Source organism: Littorina saxatilis, linkage group LG12 (genome assembly GCF_037325665.1).
Source record: "Littorina saxatilis isolate snail1 linkage group LG12, US_GU_Lsax_2.0, whole genome shotgun sequence".
Classification (NCBI taxonomy): Eukaryota; Metazoa; Mollusca; class Gastropoda; order Littorinimorpha; family Littorinidae; genus Littorina; species Littorina saxatilis.
In genome coordinates, this window is record NC_090256.1 from 21286807 (window position 1) to 21312155 (window position 25349).

At 41.3% G+C, this 25349-nt stretch overlaps 2 protein-coding genes across 3 annotated transcripts in view; one reads left to right on the forward strand and one right to left on the reverse strand.

Moving 5' to 3' along the window:
• LOC138981495 (vasoactive intestinal polypeptide receptor 1-like) overlaps positions 1-11540 on the reverse strand; it is a 229091-nt gene extending 217551 nt beyond the window's left edge. For both annotated transcript variants that reach the window (XM_070354436.1, XM_070354438.1), the window contains exon 1: positions 11396-11540. The gene's annotated coding sequence lies outside the window, so the exon portion shown is untranslated. The remainder of the gene's footprint in view (positions 1-11395) is intronic.
• An 8336-nt stretch (positions 11541-19876) lies between these two features.
• On the forward strand, positions 19877-23998 carry LOC138981494 (uncharacterized). Its single transcript, XM_070354435.1, has 3 exons — positions 19877-20269; positions 22027-22248; positions 23630-23998. Exons 1-3 carry the CDS (start codon positions 20049-20051, stop codon positions 23796-23798), a joined length of 612 nt encoding a protein of 203 aa, XP_070210536.1. The 5' UTR covers positions 19877-20048; the 3' UTR covers positions 23799-23998.
• The last annotated feature ends 1351 nt before the right edge of the window (positions 23999-25349 follow it).

A 25349-nucleotide genomic window follows, 5' to 3' on the forward strand; every position in this document is an offset into this window, starting at 1 on the left:
CTGACGAAATGTACCAATACAAAAGGAAATGAGAGAGAATGAGAGAGACAGGGAGAGAGAGAGACAGGGAGAGAAAGAGAGAAATAGAGAGAGAGAGAGAGAGACAGAGAGAGAAGTAGAGACAGAGAGACAGAGAGAGAGAGGGAGAGACAGAGACAGAGAGAGCGATATACGTTCATATAACAACAGAACGATCAACCAATATAAACCGTGAGGAAAAGACGAATGGGCAGCGAAAGAGACAAAAACCAACGTATAAAAAAAGGAAAAACAACGAACAACAGCGCAACTTGACTAAACAGGACAAAACCACTAGTATTCTTTTGCCACCTTCTCAGTTGATACTTCAAAAATCACCCCCCAAAAAACAACAATGAAAACCGTCCAAAGATCACAAGCTGGTTACACTGGCAACATGTATTTCTTGGCGTAAAACATTTTTATCCACGTAAATTGTTATACAGTAGTAAAGGGAATAAAAAGTATTATGGACACGAACTCAATCTAAACTCCGTTACATGGCTTGGATTCGAACCCGCTCGGTCATGCAACCGGTTCATGGCCATAGTTGTTAAATAGGGTGGTACAAAGAAGTCAAACATCGATGTTTACCCCCCACACAGACACTCAATCTCGGTTCGACTGTGTTCATACCGATTGCCTCTTTTTGTTCAAACATTCAGCCACGTCTTTTTTGTGTGATGGACATTTTTGCACTTAGGCGTTGTTCATTAATTTTTGGTGTGCTGGTACTGTGCTACAGGGGAGGGAGAGAGGAGGGAGAAGGGAGAGGAGGCTTTCTTGAGTTTGGTTTGAACAGGATTTTATTCAAGTAAATCATAAAGCCGTGGTAACGGGAATGAAACGTAGGGAGTAGAACTCAAGAAAAAGCTGATATTACGTGACCAAAACATACTTCACATTACATTGTATTTTAATTCTGGAAGTTATAACGTTAGCTGTCTATTTTTTTTTCTTCTGCATCCCTTCCACCTATTCACTTGGACACATGCCAACAATCAACAGCCTGAGAGCTCTTTGAAAAGAGTGAGATTGTTTTTAAAGAATTAACTTCACAAATTGATACTGGTGTCCATTAAGAAATAATTCATTTACAAAAATCCCACTTTGCACGGGTATAGCCATCGGGATTTTAATTGTTGTACGTGACCATAAAAAGCTTGGCCAGATCTGAAAGGATGAATGGAATTGTTTTCCCGGGAAGGCATTTGCCCTTTTAAAGTCAGAACAACAAAGAAAGGGAAAGTCAACTCGAATTCAAAATCACAATAATTATTTTTTTTATCACTAACCGAATACAACCCAAACAAACTAGGCCTTTCTTAGATTTATATTTTACTGTATTCATCTTGCCGTGAAATCACTATTATTTTTATTTCCAATCAAACGGCTCCTTGTTTTTTGTGGTACTGTTTTGTGTGTGTGTTTCCCTTTGTGTGTGTGTGTGTGCGTGTGCGTGTGTGTGTGTATGTGTGTGTGTGTGTGTGTGTTATAGGTCTATATTTAATTTGTTTCCTTTTCATTCATGTCCGTTCCTATTTCATTGGTCAATCTTCAGAAATATCCTCTGTAACGATAGAGCCTTGAGTAGTCTGTGATAAAAATGTGAACTTGAATAAAAGTACCATAACATTTTTTTGTCTACCTCATGAAGTACAATGCAGTACATAACGTTTAGAAAACGTGTACATGTCGATCAATAACAGGTAGAGAGAAAACTGGACGACAAAAGGCATTTCCACGGAAGATTTGCCGTCGCTGATAAAAAGCTACTGAACGGAACAATGAATTCACAACAGAGTACTAATGGACCCTCAAATGCCAGGTTCGGCAAGCAGAAATATACATACCTTCTCCTCTTCATTGTCTGTTCTATTCAGGAGAGAAAAGAGGAAAACTGAGTTGCGTTTGTCTGCTCATTAGTTCGACGATTAGCCTGTTTGTTGGTTTGTGGATTGGTTGGTTTGTTAGTTTGTTGGGCAAGAGGACGTTTGCAGAATATGTGCCTTTGTTCTTTCTAAACTCGACTACTGCAACTCTCTTCTCTCTGGCTGTCCTCTGTATCTCCTGCATAAACTACAAAAAGTCCAAAACTCGGCAGCACGCCTCATTCTGAAAGCACGAAAACGAGATCACGCAACACCACTTCTTCACACACTGCACTGGTTACCTATTCAAGCCCGCATTGACTACAAACTGTCCACCCTCTGCTTTAACTTCTTTTCTGGCTCGTCTCCTGCTTACTTCTCTGAACTCCTCACCGTCTATTCTCCAGCAAGACAACTCCGTGCCTCTTCTGACTGTCGCATCCTCACCATTCCACACACCAAAACCAAAACATACGGACAACGCACTTTTACTTTCTGCGCACCCACACACTGGAATTCTCTCCTCTTTCACATCCGCCACTCTCAGTCACCCCAAGCATTCAAACGAGCACTTAAAACGCACCTCTTCAAGAAATACAACCCCTGATTTTGTTTTCTCAGTCCATCAGTAGGCTACATGTAGTGTATTTGTTGTTTTAGTGATAATGTGATAATGTGTATACACATTTAGGGCTGTTTTTCAGTATTAATAACATGTTCTGTTTGATTAAGGGTATTCAGCTGGTATTTCCTTGTTTTTACTACCTATTTTATTCATGTTTTTATTACTTAATTAGTGGAAGAATCTGTTGTAATGTATGTTTGATGGTGTATGCTTTTAATCAAGCGTTGCTGACTATGAATGTAGATGTAAATGCTTGTATAACTGTGTTTGAATTTTAAATGTGTCGAGCGCAAAGAGCATAATTGTAAAGTTATGATGTTGCGCTATATAAATGCTCATTTATTATTATTATTATATATCTATTGCAATCTTGAACATTTTTCTGAAATGACTGACTTGAAACAGTAATGACGTGCTAGTTGTTAAACAAATAGTACCAATAAGGCTTCGTGCAGTGAGCTTCCTTCGTCCACTTAATATCATTCTAACAAAGTCAAACAAAAGGTCAACTTCCTTATTATAACGCAAGACGAAAACAGAGCGAAGCAGAGGGTCAACGCGTCGGCATAATATTGTTAAGGAGTTCACGGTTTGCAATGTGCTTTTCAACTTGAAATGTTGTATAAAACATATTTATTTCATCATATCTGCTGTATTACTTACGTGCGTGTTTGTATGTGTGTGTGTGTTCTGTGTGTGTGTGTGTGTGTGTGTGTGTGTGTGTGTGTGTGTGTGTGTGTGTGTGGTATGTGTGTGTGTATGTATGTGTGTGTGTGTGTGTTTGTTTGTTTGTGTGTGTGTTTGTTTGTGTGTGAGTGTGTGTGTTTGTGTGTGTGTGTGTGCGTTAGTGTGTGTGTGCGTGTGTGTGTGTGTGTGCGTGTGCGTGCGTGCGTGCGTGCGTGCATGCGTGTGTGCGTGCATGCGTGTGTGCGTGTGTGTGTGTGTGTGTGTGTGTCTGTCTGTCTGTCTGTCTGTCTGCATTTGTCTTTTTCTGTGGATGCCTCTGAAATGTTGATCAAGGTGTGCGACACGTAGAGGACAGAACATGTATAATGACAGGTTTATCTGGGGATTTTTCTTCTCAAGAAATGCTGGTCGACGCCCGAGGGTAGCTACGGGATATATCGTTAACGATGTTAAGGAAGAGCAAAAACACAGTAACGATCTATACAAGAATCTTCCTGAAGCAATAGAAACATTGTGGTATTCCTTCATGTCCAGGAGATCGGTTCTGCATAACGCTCACTTTTTTTGCACATGTCGTATGCATTGAAATCGCTTACGTCCCTTTGTTTCTTAAATCTTTGGTGATGTACGAGATGGCTTACATAGAAAGAAGTGTGTCTTTAATCAAGAAAACCGCTCTCATTTTCCAGTTGCTTACGTGTCTAGTTAGTTCTTTTATTTTTGTTTAACGGGGTCTTCTTTCTGTAAGTCTATTGCTGTTATCGGAAACCGACGTTTAAGATTCCGTCTCGGTTTGAAAGAAATTCAATCGTTACTAAACTTTGCTCTTTTAATTTTGTGAGAGCAATTCTGTTCGTGCTCTAACTGTCGTGAATTAATGAACAAACAGATAACAGCCCCCAACACGTCTTTTAGTCCTCGTAAAAAAGGAATAGCTCCAGAAGTAATTTCAGAGTGTAAGGTGAACCCAGAACTCTAACGGTCGTAAGCGTATTGACAAAGAAACAAGTCGCGTAAGGCGAAATTACAACATTTAGTCAAGCTGTCGAACTAACAGAATGAAACTGAACTCACTGCATTTTTACAGCAAGAGCGTATACTCGTAGCATCGTCAGTCCACCGCTCGATGCACAGGCAGTGAAATTGACAAGAAGAGCGGGGTAGTAGTTGCGCTGAGAAGGATAGCACGCTTTTCTTTATCTCTATTCTTTTTAACTTTCTGAGCGTGTTTTTAATCCAAACATATCACATCTATATGTTTTTGGAATCAGGAACCCACAAGGAATAAGATGAAATTGTTTTTAAATCGATTTCGGAAATTTTATTTTAATAATAATGTTTATATTTTTAATTTTCAGAGCTTGTTTTTAAGCCGAATATAACATATTTATGTTTTTGGAATCAGAAAATGATGAAGAATAAGATAAACGTAAATTTGGATCGTTTTAAAAACACATTTTTTGTTTACAATTTTCAGATTTTTAATGACCAAAGTTATTAACTAATGTTTAAGCCACCAACCTGAAATGCAATACCGAAGTCCGACCTTCGTCGAAGATTGCTGGGCCAAAATTTCAATCAATTTGATTGAAAAATGAGGGTGTGACAGTGCCGCCTCAACATTTACAAAAAGCCGGATATGACGTCATCAAAGGTATTTATCGAAAAAACGAAAAAAAACTCCGGGGATATCATTCCCAGGAACTCTCATGTCAAATTTCATAAAGATCGGTCCAGTAGTTTGGTCTGAAGCGCTCTACACACACACACACACACACACACACACACACACACACACACACACACACACACACACACACACACACACACACACACACACACACACACACACACACACATACACCACAACCCTCGTCTCGATTCCCCCCTCTACGTTAAAACATTTAGTCAAAACTTGACTAAATGTAAAAAGAAAGGAGTGTTGCTATTGTGAAACACAAATACACAGAGAGGGCACTGACCCCTCACTACTTTTCAGAGTAAAAGGTGATCAGGTAGCTTGAAGCTTTTAGTCACCTGGCTGGCTATAGTGGGAGGGTTACTTTTGGTGGTCACATTAGATATTATGTTTTTTGGAAAGTTCGTTTTATTTGCAGCCACAGTTCGGTAAACGACAAATGGCTAAACCCAACCACCTAAGAATGAGAAGCGTTTTTGTAACATGACCCATATTCTGCAAAAATGCAGCCATGACGCAGGGGGTAGGTTACAAAAAAACGTCATGTACCGCTTGACTGCATACGGATATAAGCAAATTATACCTTAAACGAAAGCTAAAGATTGTTGCCATCAGACAGCAAGTAAAATGCCTAATTCGTATACACAGTTTTATTTTTAACAACATCTGTATAACATGCGGACGACAAAACAGGAAATGCCATTTTCTCAATCGATATGTATAGCTAACTGAACGGCTGGTTGAAACCGCAATCAAAAACATCTTGAAAATTGTTTATTCTCACAGCTAGAATTATTTTACATCAACAATTGTTAATTTACCGAGGAAAACAACGGTCATATAAGATAAATAATGGATGATTCTGAATCAACTCCGAAAACCGAACCGGGTCGAAGCAAAAAAGAGTTTACACATACACAGGCTTGAAAAAGGATAATTTGGTTCAATATGTCAGATTTTTACCCATAACGTTAAAGATCAGCTCAATATAAAAGGAAAGTGATCATTGTAAAAGGATTTTGCTATCGCAAAATAATTCAACTTCCGGTTTTACCACATGGCGTCCATATTATTATCACTTTATTACATAGCGTGCATTTGTCAGAAATTATACTAAATGTTAGAAGCGATCTTAAAGTGAAAGTAACGTTTAATAAAAGTATGCGCATTTACTTATTGATTGATATATGACTAAAATAATGGACATGTAATTTAAACGTACAAAACGACATTTTGTACACTACCTCTCTAAAAAAAAAACGCGACTATGACCGACCGATATGTATGTGTAAATTAGGTCATTGTTAGTGATGAAAACGGGTTTTCTTTAAAAGATAACACGCAAACTGTGAAGTTCAAGGCCATAAATGATTTTAGTACGACTTCTTCAAAACAGGTCTGTTTTTCACTCCACCAGTTTCAGTTTTAATAAAATATATGTATAGCTGTCATTTTCAAAAAACCTTATCTGCAATTCACTTAACCAAATACACCATGAACCCAGAAGATATTAGAGTGAGACACTTTACAGTGAAATATGTTATGATTCCCCTTATTTCAAAATATATGCATTTTAATTGGCAGACACGATTCACGTCGTAGGTACGTGTCGTCTGGTGAGGCAACTGTTAGCATTTTTTGTCGTAAGAATTGACATTTTTAAACATAAATCATGGACAAAAAACTAATTCTACAAAAAGTGCAGGTTTTCTTGGTATAGTCAGTTAAAGCATCTTAAAATTCAAGAAATTGTGCAATTACGTGTATGTATTTGAAATGGCAGACAATATTGAATGAAAGTGATTTTTGACTGATTGAAACCCTACCCCCACTAACAAAATGGGCCCTGAGATTAGGGGTGTTAGTTAAAGATGACTGAATAATGGCTATGCTTTTCCCCTAAAGTATTCAAAACCTAAACATATTCATAGGCAAGATGTTCTACATTAACACAATTAACTTTTTAAACATATACATATGCTTAGTACACGATACTTCCGGTTTTTCTACCGGATGACTTATACATTTAGGGGGTAAACACCTTATCGTAGAAAAAGCTTTATTTTCAAAAAGTGCAAGTAATTATTAAAAATCATACATAATATTTATATATAGGAGTTAATTTTCCTTCGAAAGTCATTTGTTTCAAGTGGCAGACAATGTCAGTTGGAGAGTTACATGTACGTAAAGCGTATAACTGTTGTCTGTGATTAGTGCATTGTGGACACATTGGCACCATTTGATCCTAAATGCTAAACGATGTCGTGATCATACCACAGTTTTAGGATAATTTTACATCGCATCGATTACTAAATTGATGGTGGAATTTCACTGATAAATTCTATTTCCGGTAGCGTCAGTGCCGTTATCTTTTTCTTTTTGTAATAAGGTAATAACGAATGAACCACGTGTCACACTCTTATGCTAGTCTTTAAATGACAATTCCAATTCTAGTAAGTTAAAAGGCATGTATTGCGCGTTACATACATTTATCCCCCCCCCTCCCCCAGGATTACAATGCAAGTAAACACATATAAAGAGATAGTAACGTTTTACATGGTTACACGTTCAGTAGTGAACGTAACGTGTGGTTTAACAAAATTACTTGCACATACAATAGTGAAGTCTGTCTGTGTGTCTTTGTTTGTGTGTTTGTCTATGTCTGTCTGTGTGTTCGTATGTTTGTCTCTCCCTCTGTCTGTCGATCAGTCTGTCTCTGTGTCTCTGTGTCTCTGTGTCTCTGTCTGTCTGTCTGTCTGTCTGTCTGTCTGTCTGTCTCTCTCTCTCTCTCTCTCTCTCTCTCTCTCTCTCTCTCTCTCTCTGCGAGGTAGGTGCACTTAAAGAGAAAGCAATACATAAAGAAATGCATTTCTCTACCAAGAATGAAGTTTGTCTGTCTGTGTGTTTGTGTGCGTGTTTTTTTGGTTGCGTAAGTGTTTCTCTATAAGCATCTCTACGTCTTTGTTCGCGTACATAAGTGCGTGCGTGCATGTGTGGGTGTTTCTGTGTCGGTTTGTCTCACTGTGTGTATGTCTGTCATTTTGTCGGTATGTTTGTGTATGTGTCTTTGTGTGTGTGTGTGTGTGTGTGTGTGTGTGCGCGCGTGAGTGCGTGCGTGCGCGCGCGCGCGCGCGCGCGTGTGTGTGTGTGTGTGTGTGGGGGGGTATGCGTGCGTGCGTGCGTGTGTGTGTGCATGTGTGTGTGTGTGCATGTGTGTGTGTGTGTGTGTGTGTGTGTGTGTGATTGCAATTATTCCTCCTTTTTACATTTAGTCAAGTTTTGACTAAATGTTTTAACGTAGAGGGGGGAATCGAGACGAGGGTCGTGGTGTATGTGCGTGTGTGTGTCTGTGTCTGTGTGTGTGTGTAGAGCGATTCAGACTAAACTACTGGACCGATCTTTATGAAATTTGACATGAGAGTTCCTGGAAATGATATCCCCAGACAAATTTTTCATTTTTTTGATAAATGTATTTGATGACGTCATATCCGGCTTTTCGTGAAAGTTGAGGCGGCACTGTTACGCTCTCATTTTTCAATTAAATTGGTTGAAATTTTGGTCAACTAATCTTCGACAAAGCCCAGACTTCGGTATTGCATTTCAGCTTGGTGGCTTAAAAATTAATCAATGACTTTGGTCATTAAAAATCTGAAAATTGTAAAAATATATTTTTTTATAAAACGATCCAAATTTACGTTCATCGTATTCTCCATCATTTTCTGATTCCAAAAACATATAAATATGTTATATTTGGATTAAAAACAAGCTTTAAAAATTAAAAATATAAAAATTATTATCAAAATTAAATTTTCGTAATCAATTTAAAAACACTTTCATCTTATTCCTTGTTGGTTCCTGATTCCAAAAACATATAGATATGATATGTTTGGATTAAAAACACGCTCAGAAAGTTAAAACGAAGAGAGGTACAGAAAAGCGTGCTATCCTTCTCAGCGCAACTACTACCCCGCTCTTCTTGTCGATTTCACAAAAATAAACAGATAATGACGTCATTTTAAGTGGCACAAACGTGTACATGAATGCCTTCCCTTTCGAATGATTTACAGTTATAGAATTTCTGTCAAGCGGTTTAAGTTTTATGTCCGTTTTATGAACCCAACCCTCAAAACAAGAATAGTAACGCCAAAGAAGGAAAACATACACACAAACCAACGTTTTTCTCACCGGTGGTTTGGAATATTGCCCCAAAACTTTAGATTTGGTGTTGTGGTGTTAAAATCTATCAGAAAAATGTGTTTGCTAACGTGACGCCAAAAAGTAACCAAAACGGTCCTTAGCCGACTGACTATTTCTTGCTCCTTATTCTTGTAGGTTTCCGTTATTTACCTCCTAATTCGGAGGAAACATTGAATGGAGTCCTAATGGCTAGATGTCTGCGAGTCGGGATCCATTACACAGAAGACATGGCCGTCGGGAACTGTTAGAAAATGATACTAAATAAGTAACATAATCTTTAAACGTACGGTCCTTCCCTTGTAAAGTGTTGGCCAGGTCTGGCCAGGCTGTTCCAATAGGATTACACCCTCCACTTGGACACACACCAACATTCAACAGCCCGGGTGCTCACTGTAAAAGGTGAGATTGAATGAATCAGTTTTCGTTTGGACAGATTTCACACACACACACTACACACACACACACACACACCCACACACTACACACAACCACACACACACACACACAAACACACACACACAAACACACACACACACACACACACACACACACATACCAGTGCACATACACACATAAACACACACACACACACACACATACACACACAAACACACACACAAACACACACACACTACACACACACACACACACACCCACACACTACACACAACCACACACACACACACACACACAATGTCCACTATGCACAGGACGCAGTCGGCATTTGATTGCTGGTAAGTGTCTCAGTGGAGAGGTGGTCGTACCCCTTCAAAGCCAGGCCAAATCTGAGATGATGAATCGAGTTGTCTTCACGGAAGAACTGCGCCTTTAAGTTGAACAGACCAGGACCACAAAGAAAGACCCATTATTTTTGTCATTCTGCGCTGTAGCTCTTGCCTATTGAAAAGGGCCGAATAAAATGCGAATAAAGAGAGCTTATTAATCTGAGACAGAGAATATGGTATCAGATTCCCTGCCGAAATGCCTACTTGAAACATACCTTTATTCCTTCTGAGGTAGTGGGGGTGGGGGTGAGAGAGAGAGAGAGAGAGAGAGAGAGAGAGAGAGAGAGAGAGAGAGAGAGAGAGAGAGAGAGAGAGAGAGAGAGAGAGCGAGAGAGCGATGGAGGGAGAGAAAAGGGGAAGGAGGGGGAAGGAGAGGTGGAATGAGACAGAGAGGGGATCGAGAGAGAGAGAGAGGGAGAGGGGGAGGGATAGAGAGAATGAGATAGAAAGGGGGAGAGGGGTAGAGAGAGAGAGGAAGAGATCAGGGACAGGCAGAGAAAGAGAGAAAGCGTGTGTATGTGTATGTGTGTGTGTGTGTGTGTGTGTGTGTGTGTGGGTGGGTGGGGGGTTACTTAACAAGTTGTGAGCTTCCTTTGCCACCCCCCTTCCCCCAAAACACACATACACACAAAACATCTCCGTGAGAAAAAGGAAGTTGAAATGAAATACAAAACACGGTGGAGCTGTTTAAAGAGCTATAGCCCGTGGTTTAACGGGAGGAAAATGATAGGGTTGGACCCTTGACAGTCATGTTCGTGATGGTTTATGCTGTTGTTAGATGGACTGTATTATAGTGTACAAACGATATTTACTGACATTTTCGACATACTGTTTGAGAATGAAAGCAGAAAACGTCAGGCGTCCTCGACCAAACACACCAATTTCCATAATGTGACTAATGTTTTGCTTGCCAGTGAATTCAACCGTTAAGTGTCAGTTTAAGACAGCCTTCGCATGCCAAAAAAAAATACATGTTCCCATACCGAGAGAAAGCTCCAGGGGGGAAGACGGGTTTAAAAGAATGACACGTTTCTGTATTCATTCTGTGGAAGACAAAAACCTTTACCGCTCTATAATATGGAGCATATTCGACAAATGACAGGTTTTAGTCCAGTCAGTTTACTTTAATATAGTTCAGCGAATTCCCTTGCTTGGGTATGAATGGGTTGGGGTGGAAGAGGGCAGGGGAAAGAGTAGGAGGAGAGGGGATAGGGGAGGGGGTACCGAGCAATTATCTTCATGAGGGGTTGTTTTTCTATGTTGCATTCTCTCGGGGAATTTAGGTGCCTGTCAAAATTAAAGCAGCATAAGGGTTTGATATTGTTTTTTCGTTATGGTATATATGTCCATAAACGTATTGGAAAACAAGTAAACTATTTCGAATATTCAGTACAATCAATAACACGCAAAGCTAAACATTTGAATATCATCAACAACAACAACAACAACAACAACAACAACAACAACAACAACAACAACAACAACAACAACAACAACAACAACAACAACTTACCTTGCTAAAGATCCCTACTGCATTCGCTAAACGCACTGTAGCAATCTATACAGAGTGTGCCGTACAGCAGAGAGGGATCTTCAGACACCTAGCCTGCGAATCTCTCAAAGTGCGTGAAAATCTCTTCTCCCCTTGAGCAATCGTGTAATTCACCGCGTTCCGGATCTCTGAGTACGCCAAACGCGCACCTATTATGAGATCCGGTAATATAATTTACATCGCTATAGATACCGTTTTACTTGCGATGTGAGGCCCCTCCGATGAGAGGTGATAGCTTGAGGACACCTCCGAAAAAAGACACCTTCTACTGTCCCTTTGTCGATTACCTTGACTAAGACACACCTGTCGTCACAGACCTTCCGCAGTGTGGAGACACATTTGGGTGATCCCAAGGGTGTCCTTTCATTGCAGGTACCAATGTCCACTACGAAAGAATCCATCAACAAGTGTTGAAAACAAGTTTTTAAACCACTGCATAGCTATCTCTGCTAAAAGATGCATTCCTTCCAGAGTAAATGAATGTATTGCAGGGTTGGGTTTTTTTGTCTTCAAAGATGTTTACAATTTGTCATGCAATGCATAGAAGTCAGATGATAATAGAGTGGATATGACAGATAAAAACATATTCAATACAACATACAATCACTACCATGTGGAAGTCATTGTGTGCGTGTGTGTGCGAGTGCGTGTGCGAGTGCGTGTTAGTACTGTTGTTAGTTTAGCATTGTGTTTTTTGTTCCTTTTATTGTTATATGATTGTCTACCATAATTCACCATTATTATTTTGACATTATTTCAAACTTGTTATATTACAATCGTCCGCCAAATTTCATTTGCTTTTAAGAGTACGCTCATAAGCCTAGCTTGTTGTGCTCCATGTTCCTTATTTTATGTATGCGGCAATATTCTAATGAAATTTACTCAATAAACTTGTTTAAACCAACATACAATCAATTATAATAAGTGCTGTTCTTCAAGGGTAAAATTATTTTGACAATGCCCCAAAAGTAAGGTCGGTATGCCAGCTCCTATTTTTATTTTGTTTTGCATTTGAGTTGAAGTTTTTTCGTTTCTGTTTTTTTCTTCAATTAACACAGGCGCATGTGGAATTTTATTGAACAGGAATCGTGAGAACTGTGTCTCCTGGATATTGATGAAGAGTAATTGAATAAAAAGCAGCAAAGCAGTACAGTACATTATAAATTCAGCTCCAAGCGGAAAAATACTTTTGAACTTATCCCATGCAAACCCTTGAACCGAACTGAAGTGGTCTACACGGTGTTTAACAAGGAAAGGACGGTGTCTTTAACGTGTGTAACGGTTCACTGAATGTTTTCTTGTGCAGGCCTATGCAGTGCGAAGCAGGCTAAGTGCAGGCCACGTCCTGTTTCCCATTGTTGCGGCCTGAATAGCAAAGGCGTATGAAACCGTGTATTATGATCAGTTGACGATGATTGTTGTCGCTGTGAATCAGTAAGCTGCAGTTATTTGACTTCCTTCTACTTGTTGCTGATTGCACATATGCATATCCGTGACTCTACCACCATTACCAACACAACATCGTAATCTCTCTCTCTCTCTCTCTCTCTCTCTCTCTCTCTCTCTCTCTCTCTCTCTCTCTCTCTCTCTCTCTCTCTCTCTCTCTCTCTCTCTCTTTCTCTCTCTCTAACCTTCTCTCTCGCTCTCTTTCTCTCTCAGTCCCCGGCTCTCTCTCTCTCTCTCTCTCGCACGCATACACGCACGCACGAACGCACGCACACATACATTATATTTCCCCTTTAGTGAACACAGAAATTAACAACACTCATGCAAACACGGAAACGAGTAGCAACATCGGAAGCACACTAACAAAACGAAAACAATACTTACTTTCAGAAACACATCTCAGCTCAATGCAAGCAGAACATGTGGGGAAACACATGGAAGGATCAACAACCACAACACGCTAGTCGCAATTTTCTTCATGGTACTCCACAGTCGAGGTACGTACGTGGTACAACAAACTTCACAAACTGCTAAATTAAATGTCCTCTGTACTGATGAAGTTCACGTGTTTCCAACGCAGTCCAATAACTACTGATAAAAGCATCCTTTTTGCGGTTTACAAAGAATGAGTCACAGTCCACCATGCGCACCATTTCTAATCAAATCAAGAGAATTGACGTTAGGACACACACACAAACACACACACACACAAACAAACACACAGACACACACCTACACACACACACACACACACAGAGACACACACCTACACGCACACACACACACACAAACAAACACACAGACACACAGACACACACCTACACGCGCGCGCACACACACACACACACACACACACACACATTCACTCTGAATCTTATACACACTCTCTCGCTCTCTCTCTCTCTCTCTCTCTCTCTCTCTCTCTCTCTCTCTCACACACACACACACACGCTTTCTATCCCTCTCATACACACACACACGCTTTCTATCCCTCTTATACACACACTCTCTCACTCATCCTCTCTACACTTACCACTCAAATCAATCCTTTCCCCCTTGTAATCTTGTATAAGCTGTGCCGAGCCATTCTGGGCTGAAGTGATTTTAGATAGCCCTGCCTTTGTTTTAGTCCATCAAGCTTCGAGTCCACCAAGCTGTATTGATAAGTAGTTCTGTCAACAACGGTAAAAGTTAAGTGCTTTGCTACACTGAGCCACTGGTCAAAACAGGACCTGCGTAGTAACATCACAAGCTCTTTGGTAACATGTATGTACGTCTAACCACAAGCACATGATATTACAAGCCCCCAACCACCATTACCTTCAGTCGACGCGCGGTAATACATAATTATGCTCTTTGACTTTCTCTACACAAAGACGGGAGTATCCCGGACTGAAAGTAGAATACGAGATTGTGCACTTGGGAAAGCTGTTCAAGGGCACTTACGCACTAAATTCGATTTTCAATACACGACTCAAATCCTTATGAATGAATTAAAAAGAATAAAATACAAGAAAAACAAGTTCCAAAAATTAAAAAAAGTTTAACAACTCTTGCCATTTACGCGATTCGAGCCCGTAACCGCCGGATCAGTGGGCGAGCGCTCTACCAATGAGCCAACCAGGCACACAGTTCTCCGGGGTGAAAATAGAGACTTGAACTTCAAACATGCATTACACGTGAGTTCTTGAGCATGTGTCGACTCGTCGGTTTCCGAGTTTCTCGGTTCGTATTTGTGTAGTGTACGTTCCGTCGATCTCACTGTTCGAGGTAAGTTAAGTTGATAACTGTCCCTATGCTCCGGTTCGCTTCGTATAAGTTTGGAAAGCAATCTCAAGTAGCGTTAATTTTAAGTGTGACCGACATTACGTTGTAGTCTGCCCCCAAAATGCATTGACCAATTGCCGAAAGGTGCTGACGTCATTGCGTCAAAGGATTTCCCATCCCAGCATTCTCAACGGATTTTGAGACTTTGAAGATTTAGTTCAGTACGACGACGCTCTATGGCCGGTTTATTAAGAAAAGCAACCGGATTAAAACCGGGCGTCGACAGAGCCAATGAAGGGTGATACCAACTTGTAGATAATATACCTGTGGTCTAACCGAAAGTGAAGGAAGGATAGAGCGTAAAAAGGCGATCAGCAGGGGACCAAAACTGACACGGAAGTCTACAATTAGGCTGTGCACAGTGTTTGAGTGGAGGGAAAACCGACTTAGGTTGTGAGACACAGATATATCGGGCAGGTCAGGGTTAAAGCCTCATGACTGGGTTGGAGACGACGAAATAGTAAAACTACGCGCTCGAAAAGAGAGACAGATACATGTATAGACAGGCAGACTGACAGACGCCGACGAATATCGCGCCCATATACACACATGTACATTCACTGACCTATGCACATACGCTCACACAGCACGATTGTACAGAGAGACTGAGAGAGAGAGAGAGAGAGAGAGAGAGAGAGAGAGAGAGAGAGAGAGACACACACACACATACACACACACACACACACACACGCACGCGCGCACTGACGCACACACACACACACACACACACACACACACAGTGTAGATGCTTGTGCGCACACTGACTAGAAACATGATGAGGCCATACAAACAAGACTGAGTACACGGAAGCAAATACACCGAACAACATCACAAAAACAAACGACCAAAACCAGGACAATACAGCACAACACATTGACGCAGATAGTGCCAACAGTCACCACAATAATACATTCCCCCAAACACCAGCTAACTGTCGGGACGATATATTCACCCAGATACTCGTCCTAGTTGGCGGACAAGGCATGCGGCCTATGTCCACTATGACACGGTAGTGGCCAGAGGTATAAAGATCGGAAGATGGATGAAGTGCCAGAAGCTATAGCGTACTCCGAGGTCACGGAGAAATGCTGAAGAAATGGAGTGATGGATATTCTCAGTGCATGGCCGTCTAGTTGTAAAAACGCTCCCTGTCTTTTTTCTTTTCTATTTTTTTTCTTCTTCGATTTTGGCGGCGTAACCGTTGCCAATTAGTACCTGGCTTGTCTTGGTCTGTTGGGATGCCAGATAACTTAACTCTCTTTAACCCCAACCCCACCCCTTCTCCATGCACCCACCCCTGAACACCCTTTCCCCCACCTCACATTCCAAGCTAGCCACTATCCAGAACTTCCAACTGTCGTCTTGCAAGTTTTGTGTTGCTAAGTTAGAAAGACCAGAACATACCAAAGACAAGAGCTGAAGAAAAGCAAACACAATCAAACAGTCAACAGTCATTAAATGAGAAATTATAGGCTTAATTGTCTACTCGCACAATGCACAAAGATGCCAAATATCTCGCAAACCTCAAAGGCGTATGCTGCCATTTAAAGAAGAACTGTACGTGCGAATCTACATGACAGACACAGAAAGAAAAAAAGAAAGAACGAAAGAGAGAAAGATACAAAGAAAGAAAGAAACAAGCAAAGAAACAAGCAAGCAAACAAACAAACAAACAAACACACACACAAACACACAAACAAACTAACAGACCATCCTTCTCGCGTCCCGTCCCGGCCAGTCCTTCCTCAACCTCAAACTGACCAGTCCTCTCCTCACTTTTAATGCAGGCCACTTCACAAAACTGACCAGTCCTCTCCTCACTTTTAATGCAGGCCACTTCAGAAAACTGACCAGTCCTCTCCTCATTTTTAATGCAGGCCACTTCACAAAACTGACCAGTCCTCTCCTCACTTTTAATGCAGGCCACTTCACAAAGCTCGTGAACTGCATTGGACATGCTAATTGTTCTTTTCGGAATACGGTTGCACACAAAAGCATGTAACAATCAGCATTATCAATTTAAAACGTGTGAACTGTAAGGGGCATGCTAATTTTTCTTTACGGTGAATGATACGGTTGCACACAAAATCATATAACAATCTGCATTAACAACTTAGAACTCGTGAACTGCATGGGGCATGTTAATTTTTCTTTGCGGTAAATGATACACAATTTGCATGTCTGTAAAGATTTACAAGAAATGTTTGTAAATACAAGGCAGGAAAGGTTAGACATGTTGTATTCCTTACCACAGGAAAGGTTTGTTCTACAGTCGTAGTAAACATGGTAACATGAAACGTGTTCAAATGTGTAAATTGTTGTTGTTAGAGTTAAACAAAAAAACAACACAAACACTCCATTTAGGGGAGATGACTGGGCTTGTGTGTGTGTGTGTGTGTGTGTGTGTGTGTGTGTGTGTGTGTGTGTCTGTCTGTGTGTGTTTCTCTATGTGTGTGTGTGTGTGTGTGTGTGTGTGTGTGTGTGTGTACCTGTGTCTGTGTCTGTGTCTGAGTGCACGCGCAGTTTAGGTCTTTTTTTTAGCTTCGTCCTTATCTGTGTGTATGTCTGTCTCTCTGTCTGTCTGTCTACACTCACCACTAAAGCAGAAACAATCAGAACTGAGGATGAGGCAGGACAACTAAGACCGGCTGAAAAAAGAAACTCGGTCCGGAGAGGTCAAGACAAATGTAAAAAGAAAACAAACAACAGAAACACTAAGAACATGAAAACAAGAACAGATAAAAAAATTAAAAAAATAAAAAATAAAAAATTGGTGTTTCTCGGAAGCTCTTGGTTTGCATGCGTGCTGGTAAATTGCACTTGGTCAAATCTGCTGGGTTTATCGACGAATGCAGGACAACAGGTGCAGTTCGTTATTACAGGGGACAGCAACATTAATGAGGGAAGACCCGGTCTGTGTACTGCTCCTAATGAGGGCATCAACATTGCAAACAAACAAACAAAAGGGTTTGAAAAAAAAGAGAAAGTAAGTGTACCTCAACAAATGAAGGCAGCCACGTCGCAAACACAGAAAGAAAAGGTGACAAAAAGAGAAAGACAGTCAATCAAGCATGTTCTATATAAATTGAAGGCAGCCTGCCGCAAGCAAGTAAACAAACGAAGAGGGAAAAAGAGAAACAAATTAATCAAGCCCGCACTGCGTACTTAGACAACTGAAGACAGCCACATCGCAAACAACAACCAAACAAACAAACAAACAAAGGGGAAAAAGAGAAAGAAAGTTAATTAACCTTTGTGTACTGTACAAAATGAAGGCAAACACATCACAAACGAACAAAGGGGAAAGCAGAAATAGCAGTTTCACATGTACAGACACAGTTATTTCATGATAAAAACAGATACAGACACAACAATAACAACAACAACAACAACAACGACGACGACGACAACAACAACGACGACGACAACGACAACGACAAACCTGTAACGTGCAGCTTAACTGTAAACGGATGTTTTGTGCACATTGATGAAACGAAAAAAGAGCATGTACTTACGTACATCATGGTTGTGACCTGCGAACACCACTGTGAAAGGCGTAAATTCTTCAAGCAAAACCCAAGTTTGCCTTTCCCACATCCACGCAGAAACAATGCAAAGGTCCATCTACAGAGTTCTTGCCTCACAGAGACATTTTATTAATACAGTCCGGGCCCAGTGGAAAATAAAGGGACTTTAAGCAATGGGGCCAACCAGAGACTCGCATAGAATAATGATATTCTCTATGGCCTGTGGAAAATAAAGGGACTTTAAGCAATGGGGCCAACCGGAGACTCGCATGGAATATGATATTCTCTATGGCCTGTGGAAAATAAAGGGACTTTAAGGAATGGGGCCAACCAGAGACTCGCATAGAATATGATATTCTCTATGGCCTGTGGAAAATAAAGGGACTTTAAGCAATGGGGCCAACCGGAGACTCGCATGGAATATGATATTCTCTATGGCCTGTGGAAAATAAAGGGACTTTAAGCAATGGGGCCAACCGGAGACTCGCATGGAATAGGATATTCTCTATGGCCTGTGGAAAATAAAGGGACTTTAAGCAATGGGGCCAACCGGAGACTCGCATGGAATATGATATTCTCTATGGCCTGTGGAAAATAAAGGGACTTTAAGCAATGGGGTCAACCGGAGACTCGCATGGAATATGATATTCTCTATGGCCTGTGGAAAATAAAGGGACTTTAAGCAATGGGGCCAACCGGAGACTCGCATGGAATATGATATTCTCTATGGCCTGTGGAAAATAAAGGGACTTTAAGCAATGGGGCCAACCGGAGACTCGCATGGAATATGATATTCTCTATGGCCTCTGGAAAATAAAGGGACTTTAAGCAATGGGGCCAACCGGAGACTCGCATGGAATATGATATTCTCTATGGCCTGTGGAAAATAAAGGGACTTTAAGCAATGGGGCCAACCGGAGACTCGCATGGAATATGATATTCTCTATGGCCTGTGGAAAATAAAAAAACGCTCGCGCTGGACCCGAGCACTCTTCAGACATTCACACACACACAGACACACACACTCTCTCTTCCTCACTCCCTCCCTCTCTCTCTCTTTCTTTCTTACACACACACACACACGCACACACACACACACACACACACACACACACACACACACACACACACACACACACACACACACACACACACGAGTACAGACTCATGCACGCACACACACACACACACACACACACAAACACACACACACACACACACACACACACACTCACAAACAGTAACACCAACACATGTGCACAAAATGAACACACACACACACACACACACACCGCGCGAGAGAAAAAGACTACAGGGAGGCATTGACGTCAAAGACTTTCGACCGTGACGTAATTACGTCACTATTCTTGGTACCATTCGGCGGCTTTGCTACGAGTATGCCATAGTCTTGGTTGGCCGAGACCTTGCACCGTTCTATCAGACTGCCTGGCTGGCTGTTGCACCGCGAATTCCTCCCACCGCCAAGTCGTTTTTTTGTGGTTTATTTCGCATTTAGGTCCCAGGTAACATTATGAAGTTTTAATACGATCAATCGGACCTATTATCAAGTTAGTGTATCAACTTTTGAACGAACTGCGCCCAGTAGTTTCCCAGCAATAAGCTGTTAAGTCGAGACACACAGACACACAATTAAAGGAAAAGTCCAAGGTTTAGGGTCACTTTTGATACGTTGACACTTTTAATTCATTAACCACAATTGTATGTGTAAAAATGAACACAGAAGCCCCAAAAGTATACTTTGAAACCTTTTTTTGCTGTTCCGAATTGTTCCACCGCGCGCGCAGTCTTGGCTCATGACCTTTTGCACACGTGTTTACTACGTCACACACTACTCGAACAAGATGGCCACTCACAGTATTTACAGCAGCGAGGAAGAGGAGGAGTACGACGGACCACGTTTGAGCCAGGCTATCGTTCTTCCTACCAGTTTGAACAACGGAAGAAAGACGAGGAAAGAAGGCCACAAGACGCTGCTCGTAACAGAGCCAGCATGCAGAATCGGCAACACTGACTGGTATGTGATTACTATTGTTGTCGCTATCTTCTGCATGCTAGATCAAAAGTCATGTGCGTTTTCCACTCATCAGTTCTTGTGCTTCTGTTGGTATGTTAGCATGACAGGATTATGCTAAGCTGAGCTTTTCAAGCGTCTTGTTTTCTTACCACTTGGATATTTTACTTGGGACTGACAGTTCAGAATAAATGTATCTGCAGTGTTGCCTACACTTGACGATCTCTTTCCCCTCTGGGAATTCTAAGCATGTTTTTTTTTTCCCGTTTACACAACAAAACATGTTGATAGTAAGTCAAATTGCGTAATGCCATTTTCTCGTACAGAATGACATTGATGTTGATGATATTTTCACTTATTCGTGACAGTAAGACACAGTGTTTCGTTTTAGGTAATGCATGGAACCACAAAACAGTAAAATGGAGCTTTCTGAAATGGCGGCGGTGATTTCAGTATTCAGAGATCTATCTCAGGAATATTGCCTTACATGTGCCTATTCCCCTGTAACCTTTTTATGTATTTTAGATCTGCCATGATACGATTTGTAAAACGACGGAAGGACATGAGTTATGGTCTAAAAGTGGTGATTTTGTGTATTTATTTTAGGAAGGAAATCGTGCCAGAGATGTTGTTTGGTCAGTAGGGAGGTTGGGAAATAGTTTTTTCAAAGGTAGAAGGACATTTCGAGTAGGCATTGAAAATGAACGAAAGGCAATTCTGGGACGATACCAAGGATTGTTGTGAATGATGCAGACAAAGCGTGTTTTTTTTAATTTTTTATAAATCAGTGCAGAATTTAATCTTGAGTGAAGCGGTATGTTTTTGAAGAACTCTTCAAAACAATCTTCGTTCTGTTGAATAGGAGGATGTGTGTGTGTGTGGGGGGGGGGGGGGGGGGGGGGGGGGGGGGGGGGGGGGGGGGGGGGGGGGGGGGGGGGGGGGGGGGGGGGGGGGAGGGGGGCATAATGGCGTGTGCCCGATTTCAACAGAAAAGCTAGGAAGATATATCGTAGATCTGAAAATAAATAATTCAGTGATGAACAAAGATTAATTTGTTTGTGCGTGTGTGTGTGTGTGTGTGGGTGTGTGTGTGTCTGTGTGTGTGTGTGTGTGTGTGTGTGTGTGTGTGTGTGTGTGTGTGTGTGTGTGTGCGCGCACGCGCGATACCCGTGATGAGGCGACCATTGTGTAGTGTCGTCGCGATATAACCTTCGTGGTTGAAAACGACGTTAAACACCAAATAAAGAAAGAAAGATTGTGTAGTGGCTATGTTCCCCAGGCTCCAACAGAAGCAGGCTGAAATCGAATTCTGTGAATGTGATCGTTTATCGTGTGATGGAGTGATACTGCTAGTCATTTTAACAAAAGAAGCTTTCTCAGAAATATTCAAAAATGCATACACAACAGTTCCCTTCTTTTGATTGATGTTTGGTCTGTTTTGTTTCGCAACATGGGACACTGTTCAAAAGACAGTGCAGGAGTATTTTCAAACACCTTGAGGAGACAGGACATTGTTTCTGTTTTACAGTGGCCAGGTCAGTCACGAGGTGTGGTCAGTGTTAAAAAGCGACCCTGTTAGATTCACTCGAAGGGTACTAACACTGCATGCATTGTGAAACCGCGACTAATGGTACTGTTCGTGTTGTTTCTGTAAAGCATGGTAAGTTTTGTGCATACATAAGAATCACCCGGTTTTTTGTGTGTGTCTCCTATGTGAACGGGGCATGCTGTTATGATTACAGAGTGATCTACTGTTTCAGGTGTCAGTGCGGACATTGCTGCCGGATGCCAACTTTTGTTGAGTGTGTGTGTTGCCACGACGTCAGACAAATCAAACAGAAGGTAGAAGGCCTGGAAGAGCAGGTAGGCTGCATCACAGCACATCCTGGCTTTCGTACCGTGTGTCTGGACATCTACTGCCTGGAGACCGCATACTATGCGTACAAGCAGGACTACGGGCGTCTAAACTTCGATCTGCATGAGTATGTAACACAACACAAATCAGAAGATTATCATTCGGATATATTTGCATATTCTTACACTGACAAGAGAGTGAAATACGTAGTACATTGTATTACACAAATAAACAGATCGGATACGTAAACTAGACACAAATACATGTACATCGAATCTAATTAAATCTTCATTATAAACATTAACAGTGGAAAATAACAGCAACTGGGAAACAATAGCATTTGTGTGAAATAAATACAAAACCTATTGTAAGACTGAACACCCACCCACAAACTTTTCAAGATACAATTTAATTGATGTGGGATTCTTCAGTATGTACACTTCTTACTTGCCGGTGTAGCACGATATTAATCCTACGAGATTTTTACTCCGGAGTAAAAAAATTCGTACGAATATGTTACTCTACTCATACGTGAGAAAGTTACTCCCCACGACAGGTGTACTCCGATTAAAAAAAATGACGAACAAAATTGTAACTCCCCTGACAAATAATTAACTAATACATTAATCCACCCTATCCACATAATTATCAGTATGATTAGAGCTTGTTAATTTTTCTTAAGTTTTGACATCGGAAATGTACCTCATTGCTTAGAATGGGTGTGTAGCTGATGATCGTTGGTGAAAGCCTACAGTAATAGAACTTGGCGGACATTGGTCATAGTCCGATAACTGCCTGCATACAGTATACCTACATAACAGATTCCAACACAAATTTCTAAAGTGAACATGTCATATCTTTATTTTTATGGATGAAGAAAAGGAGGTTTCCGCCTGACATTTATCGAAAAAAAGGAAGACATCTTCTGGAAGGTTTTAGATGCAAAGTTTCATGAAGATCGCAGCAATCATTTTCAAGGAATCGCTCCACACACTTTCTGTACGATTTTCGTATGAAATTGTAATCTATTTTCTTGCTACGCAGGGGCGGACCTAATTGTGGATAAGGGGGGGGGGGGTTCCAATTTGGAGCAGGGGTCCAGGGGCCGCTTTGGCCCTGGTGGGGTCCAGGGGCAAAGCCCTGGTGGGGGGTCTGGGGGGCTTTGCCCCCCAGATGCTGAAGGAATTTTATTTTTTTAGGTCAATCGGAGGCCTCTCCTTTGAGTTTTTCGTCAGTTTCAAGCATGTTGCATTTGGAAGGAAGGAAAGCACAAGCCCTTTATTTTTTACTTAAAAAAAACAAAACAAAACAAAAAAAACCGGATGGGGAGGGGGTCCGGGCACCCAGGACCCCCCCCCCCCCCCCCCCCCCTAGGTCCGCCCCTGCTACGGGTTATTGATATATAGATTTTAAATATTTGCCTATATTATATTTGTGACAAAAATGCAGTGCGTTCAATGTTATTCTGGGATTGCTTTACACCACTTGTTTCTTTCTTGCTTTTGCAGGAAATACAGATATGTCGCCTACAGGCAGCTGGTGCGATGGTGTTGGGGTTTTCTAGGCAAAAGCATCAGGGTGCCTCTACCAGCTTGTGCCGTGAAAACGATCAGGGACACTTTCCCAGACGGAGGAAGAGTGGGGTTCAAACTCCCCCAGCTGGAGGGAATCGTGTGACCCTGTGTTGAACAGCTTCCTGCATGGTGGGACGATGATACTGGGATGCCAGGTGGTCTGGTACATGGTCCACATGATCCCACAAACTTAGTTCCAGGTTCCTGGGGCTGTTGGTGTACTCCCGCATCAGATACTCTGTGAGCCGGTCAGCATAGCCTGTGCCCCGCAAATAGAAATACAAATTAAATCGATGAATTTGACTCAAGAAATAACTGTTTGTGGTGATATGCATCGGTATGAATGTATAACGGGTACATTAAATATACCCCCCCCCCTCTTGTGTTACAACGTTCACTACCTTTCTTGGTTAAATGAACTGCTTGAAGTTAAACCTTTAGAAATTTACCCTCACTATTATATATTTTTCTAATTTCTAAGATTTGATTTTGTTACATATCTTTTTTAGGACATAGAGTGGGAGTTCCACTAAACTCAGGTCTGTCAAAACTTTTGCATCAGATAGTGAATTTATGACTCAGAAACATACTCATAAGGGAGAGATCATTGAAACTGAAAGCAGAGGTTATTTGTGGAATTCCCCAAGTCTTCGTGCATGCGAGTGTCCGACAAACAAAACTGTAGCACGTTCAACCATCTTGACAGAAGGAACAAATACCCACGCTTCCAAAGTAGGTCAGAACTGTTGCAGAGTAGTACAGGAAGGTTTTTCACACTATAACTACCACTCTCATGAAGTTTTTCACTTCAATTGAAAGCCCATGATAGTGGTACGATATCAAAACAGAAAAGCTTAAAAAACAATGATACTCGCCGGGATTATTGTCGCTTTTCTACTCCTCAAAAACTCAGCTAATATTTCGGCTGTCACTGTTTACAGTCAGGATGATTGTGGGCTATATTTATAATGTACCCATCATCCTCTGTTTTACCCCACCCCGTGTCATCCGGGTTGCTCCAAAACAACATTGTCTACTTCAGGAGCAGACGACATAGAAATAGTATACATCACAATCACATACGGACATGATCTGTTGCATAAATTCCCTTTTCTTTCTTTTTATCTTTTTTTTTTCTTTCGTGGGGGGTGGGAATGTTTACAACAATGTACATGAGATATAGCGAAATTCGTGATTAAGCGTGAAACGGGACATTGGGCATTTCCCCATGTTCAACTAAGAAACAGCGACAGAAGATTCATGACAAAAGCTTGTACCTTCCAGTGATGTCACAGCTCTCCTCGGATTGGTTACTGAGTTCCCAGTCCTCGTTTTCTCGGTCTGTCACCATTCCCTCCTCCTCGTCTGACTCGCTGACGGGCTCTTCCTCCATAACTTTGAAAAGATGTTCATGCACTGCTAGTGGTTGTCGGTTTCCTTTGGGTTCTTCAGGATCCGTCTGCTGGCAGAAATCAACCTTTTTCATGTGAACAAGAGGTGCTGGGTGTACCTTATCATCAGTTTGTGACCCTTTAAAACAGAAAGAACACTTCATCCTTTGCAACTTTCATGCTCATAATAAAAACATGAAATTCTATATTTAGCGCGCATGTGTGTGTGTGTGTGTGTGTGTGTGTGTTTGTGTGTGTGTGTA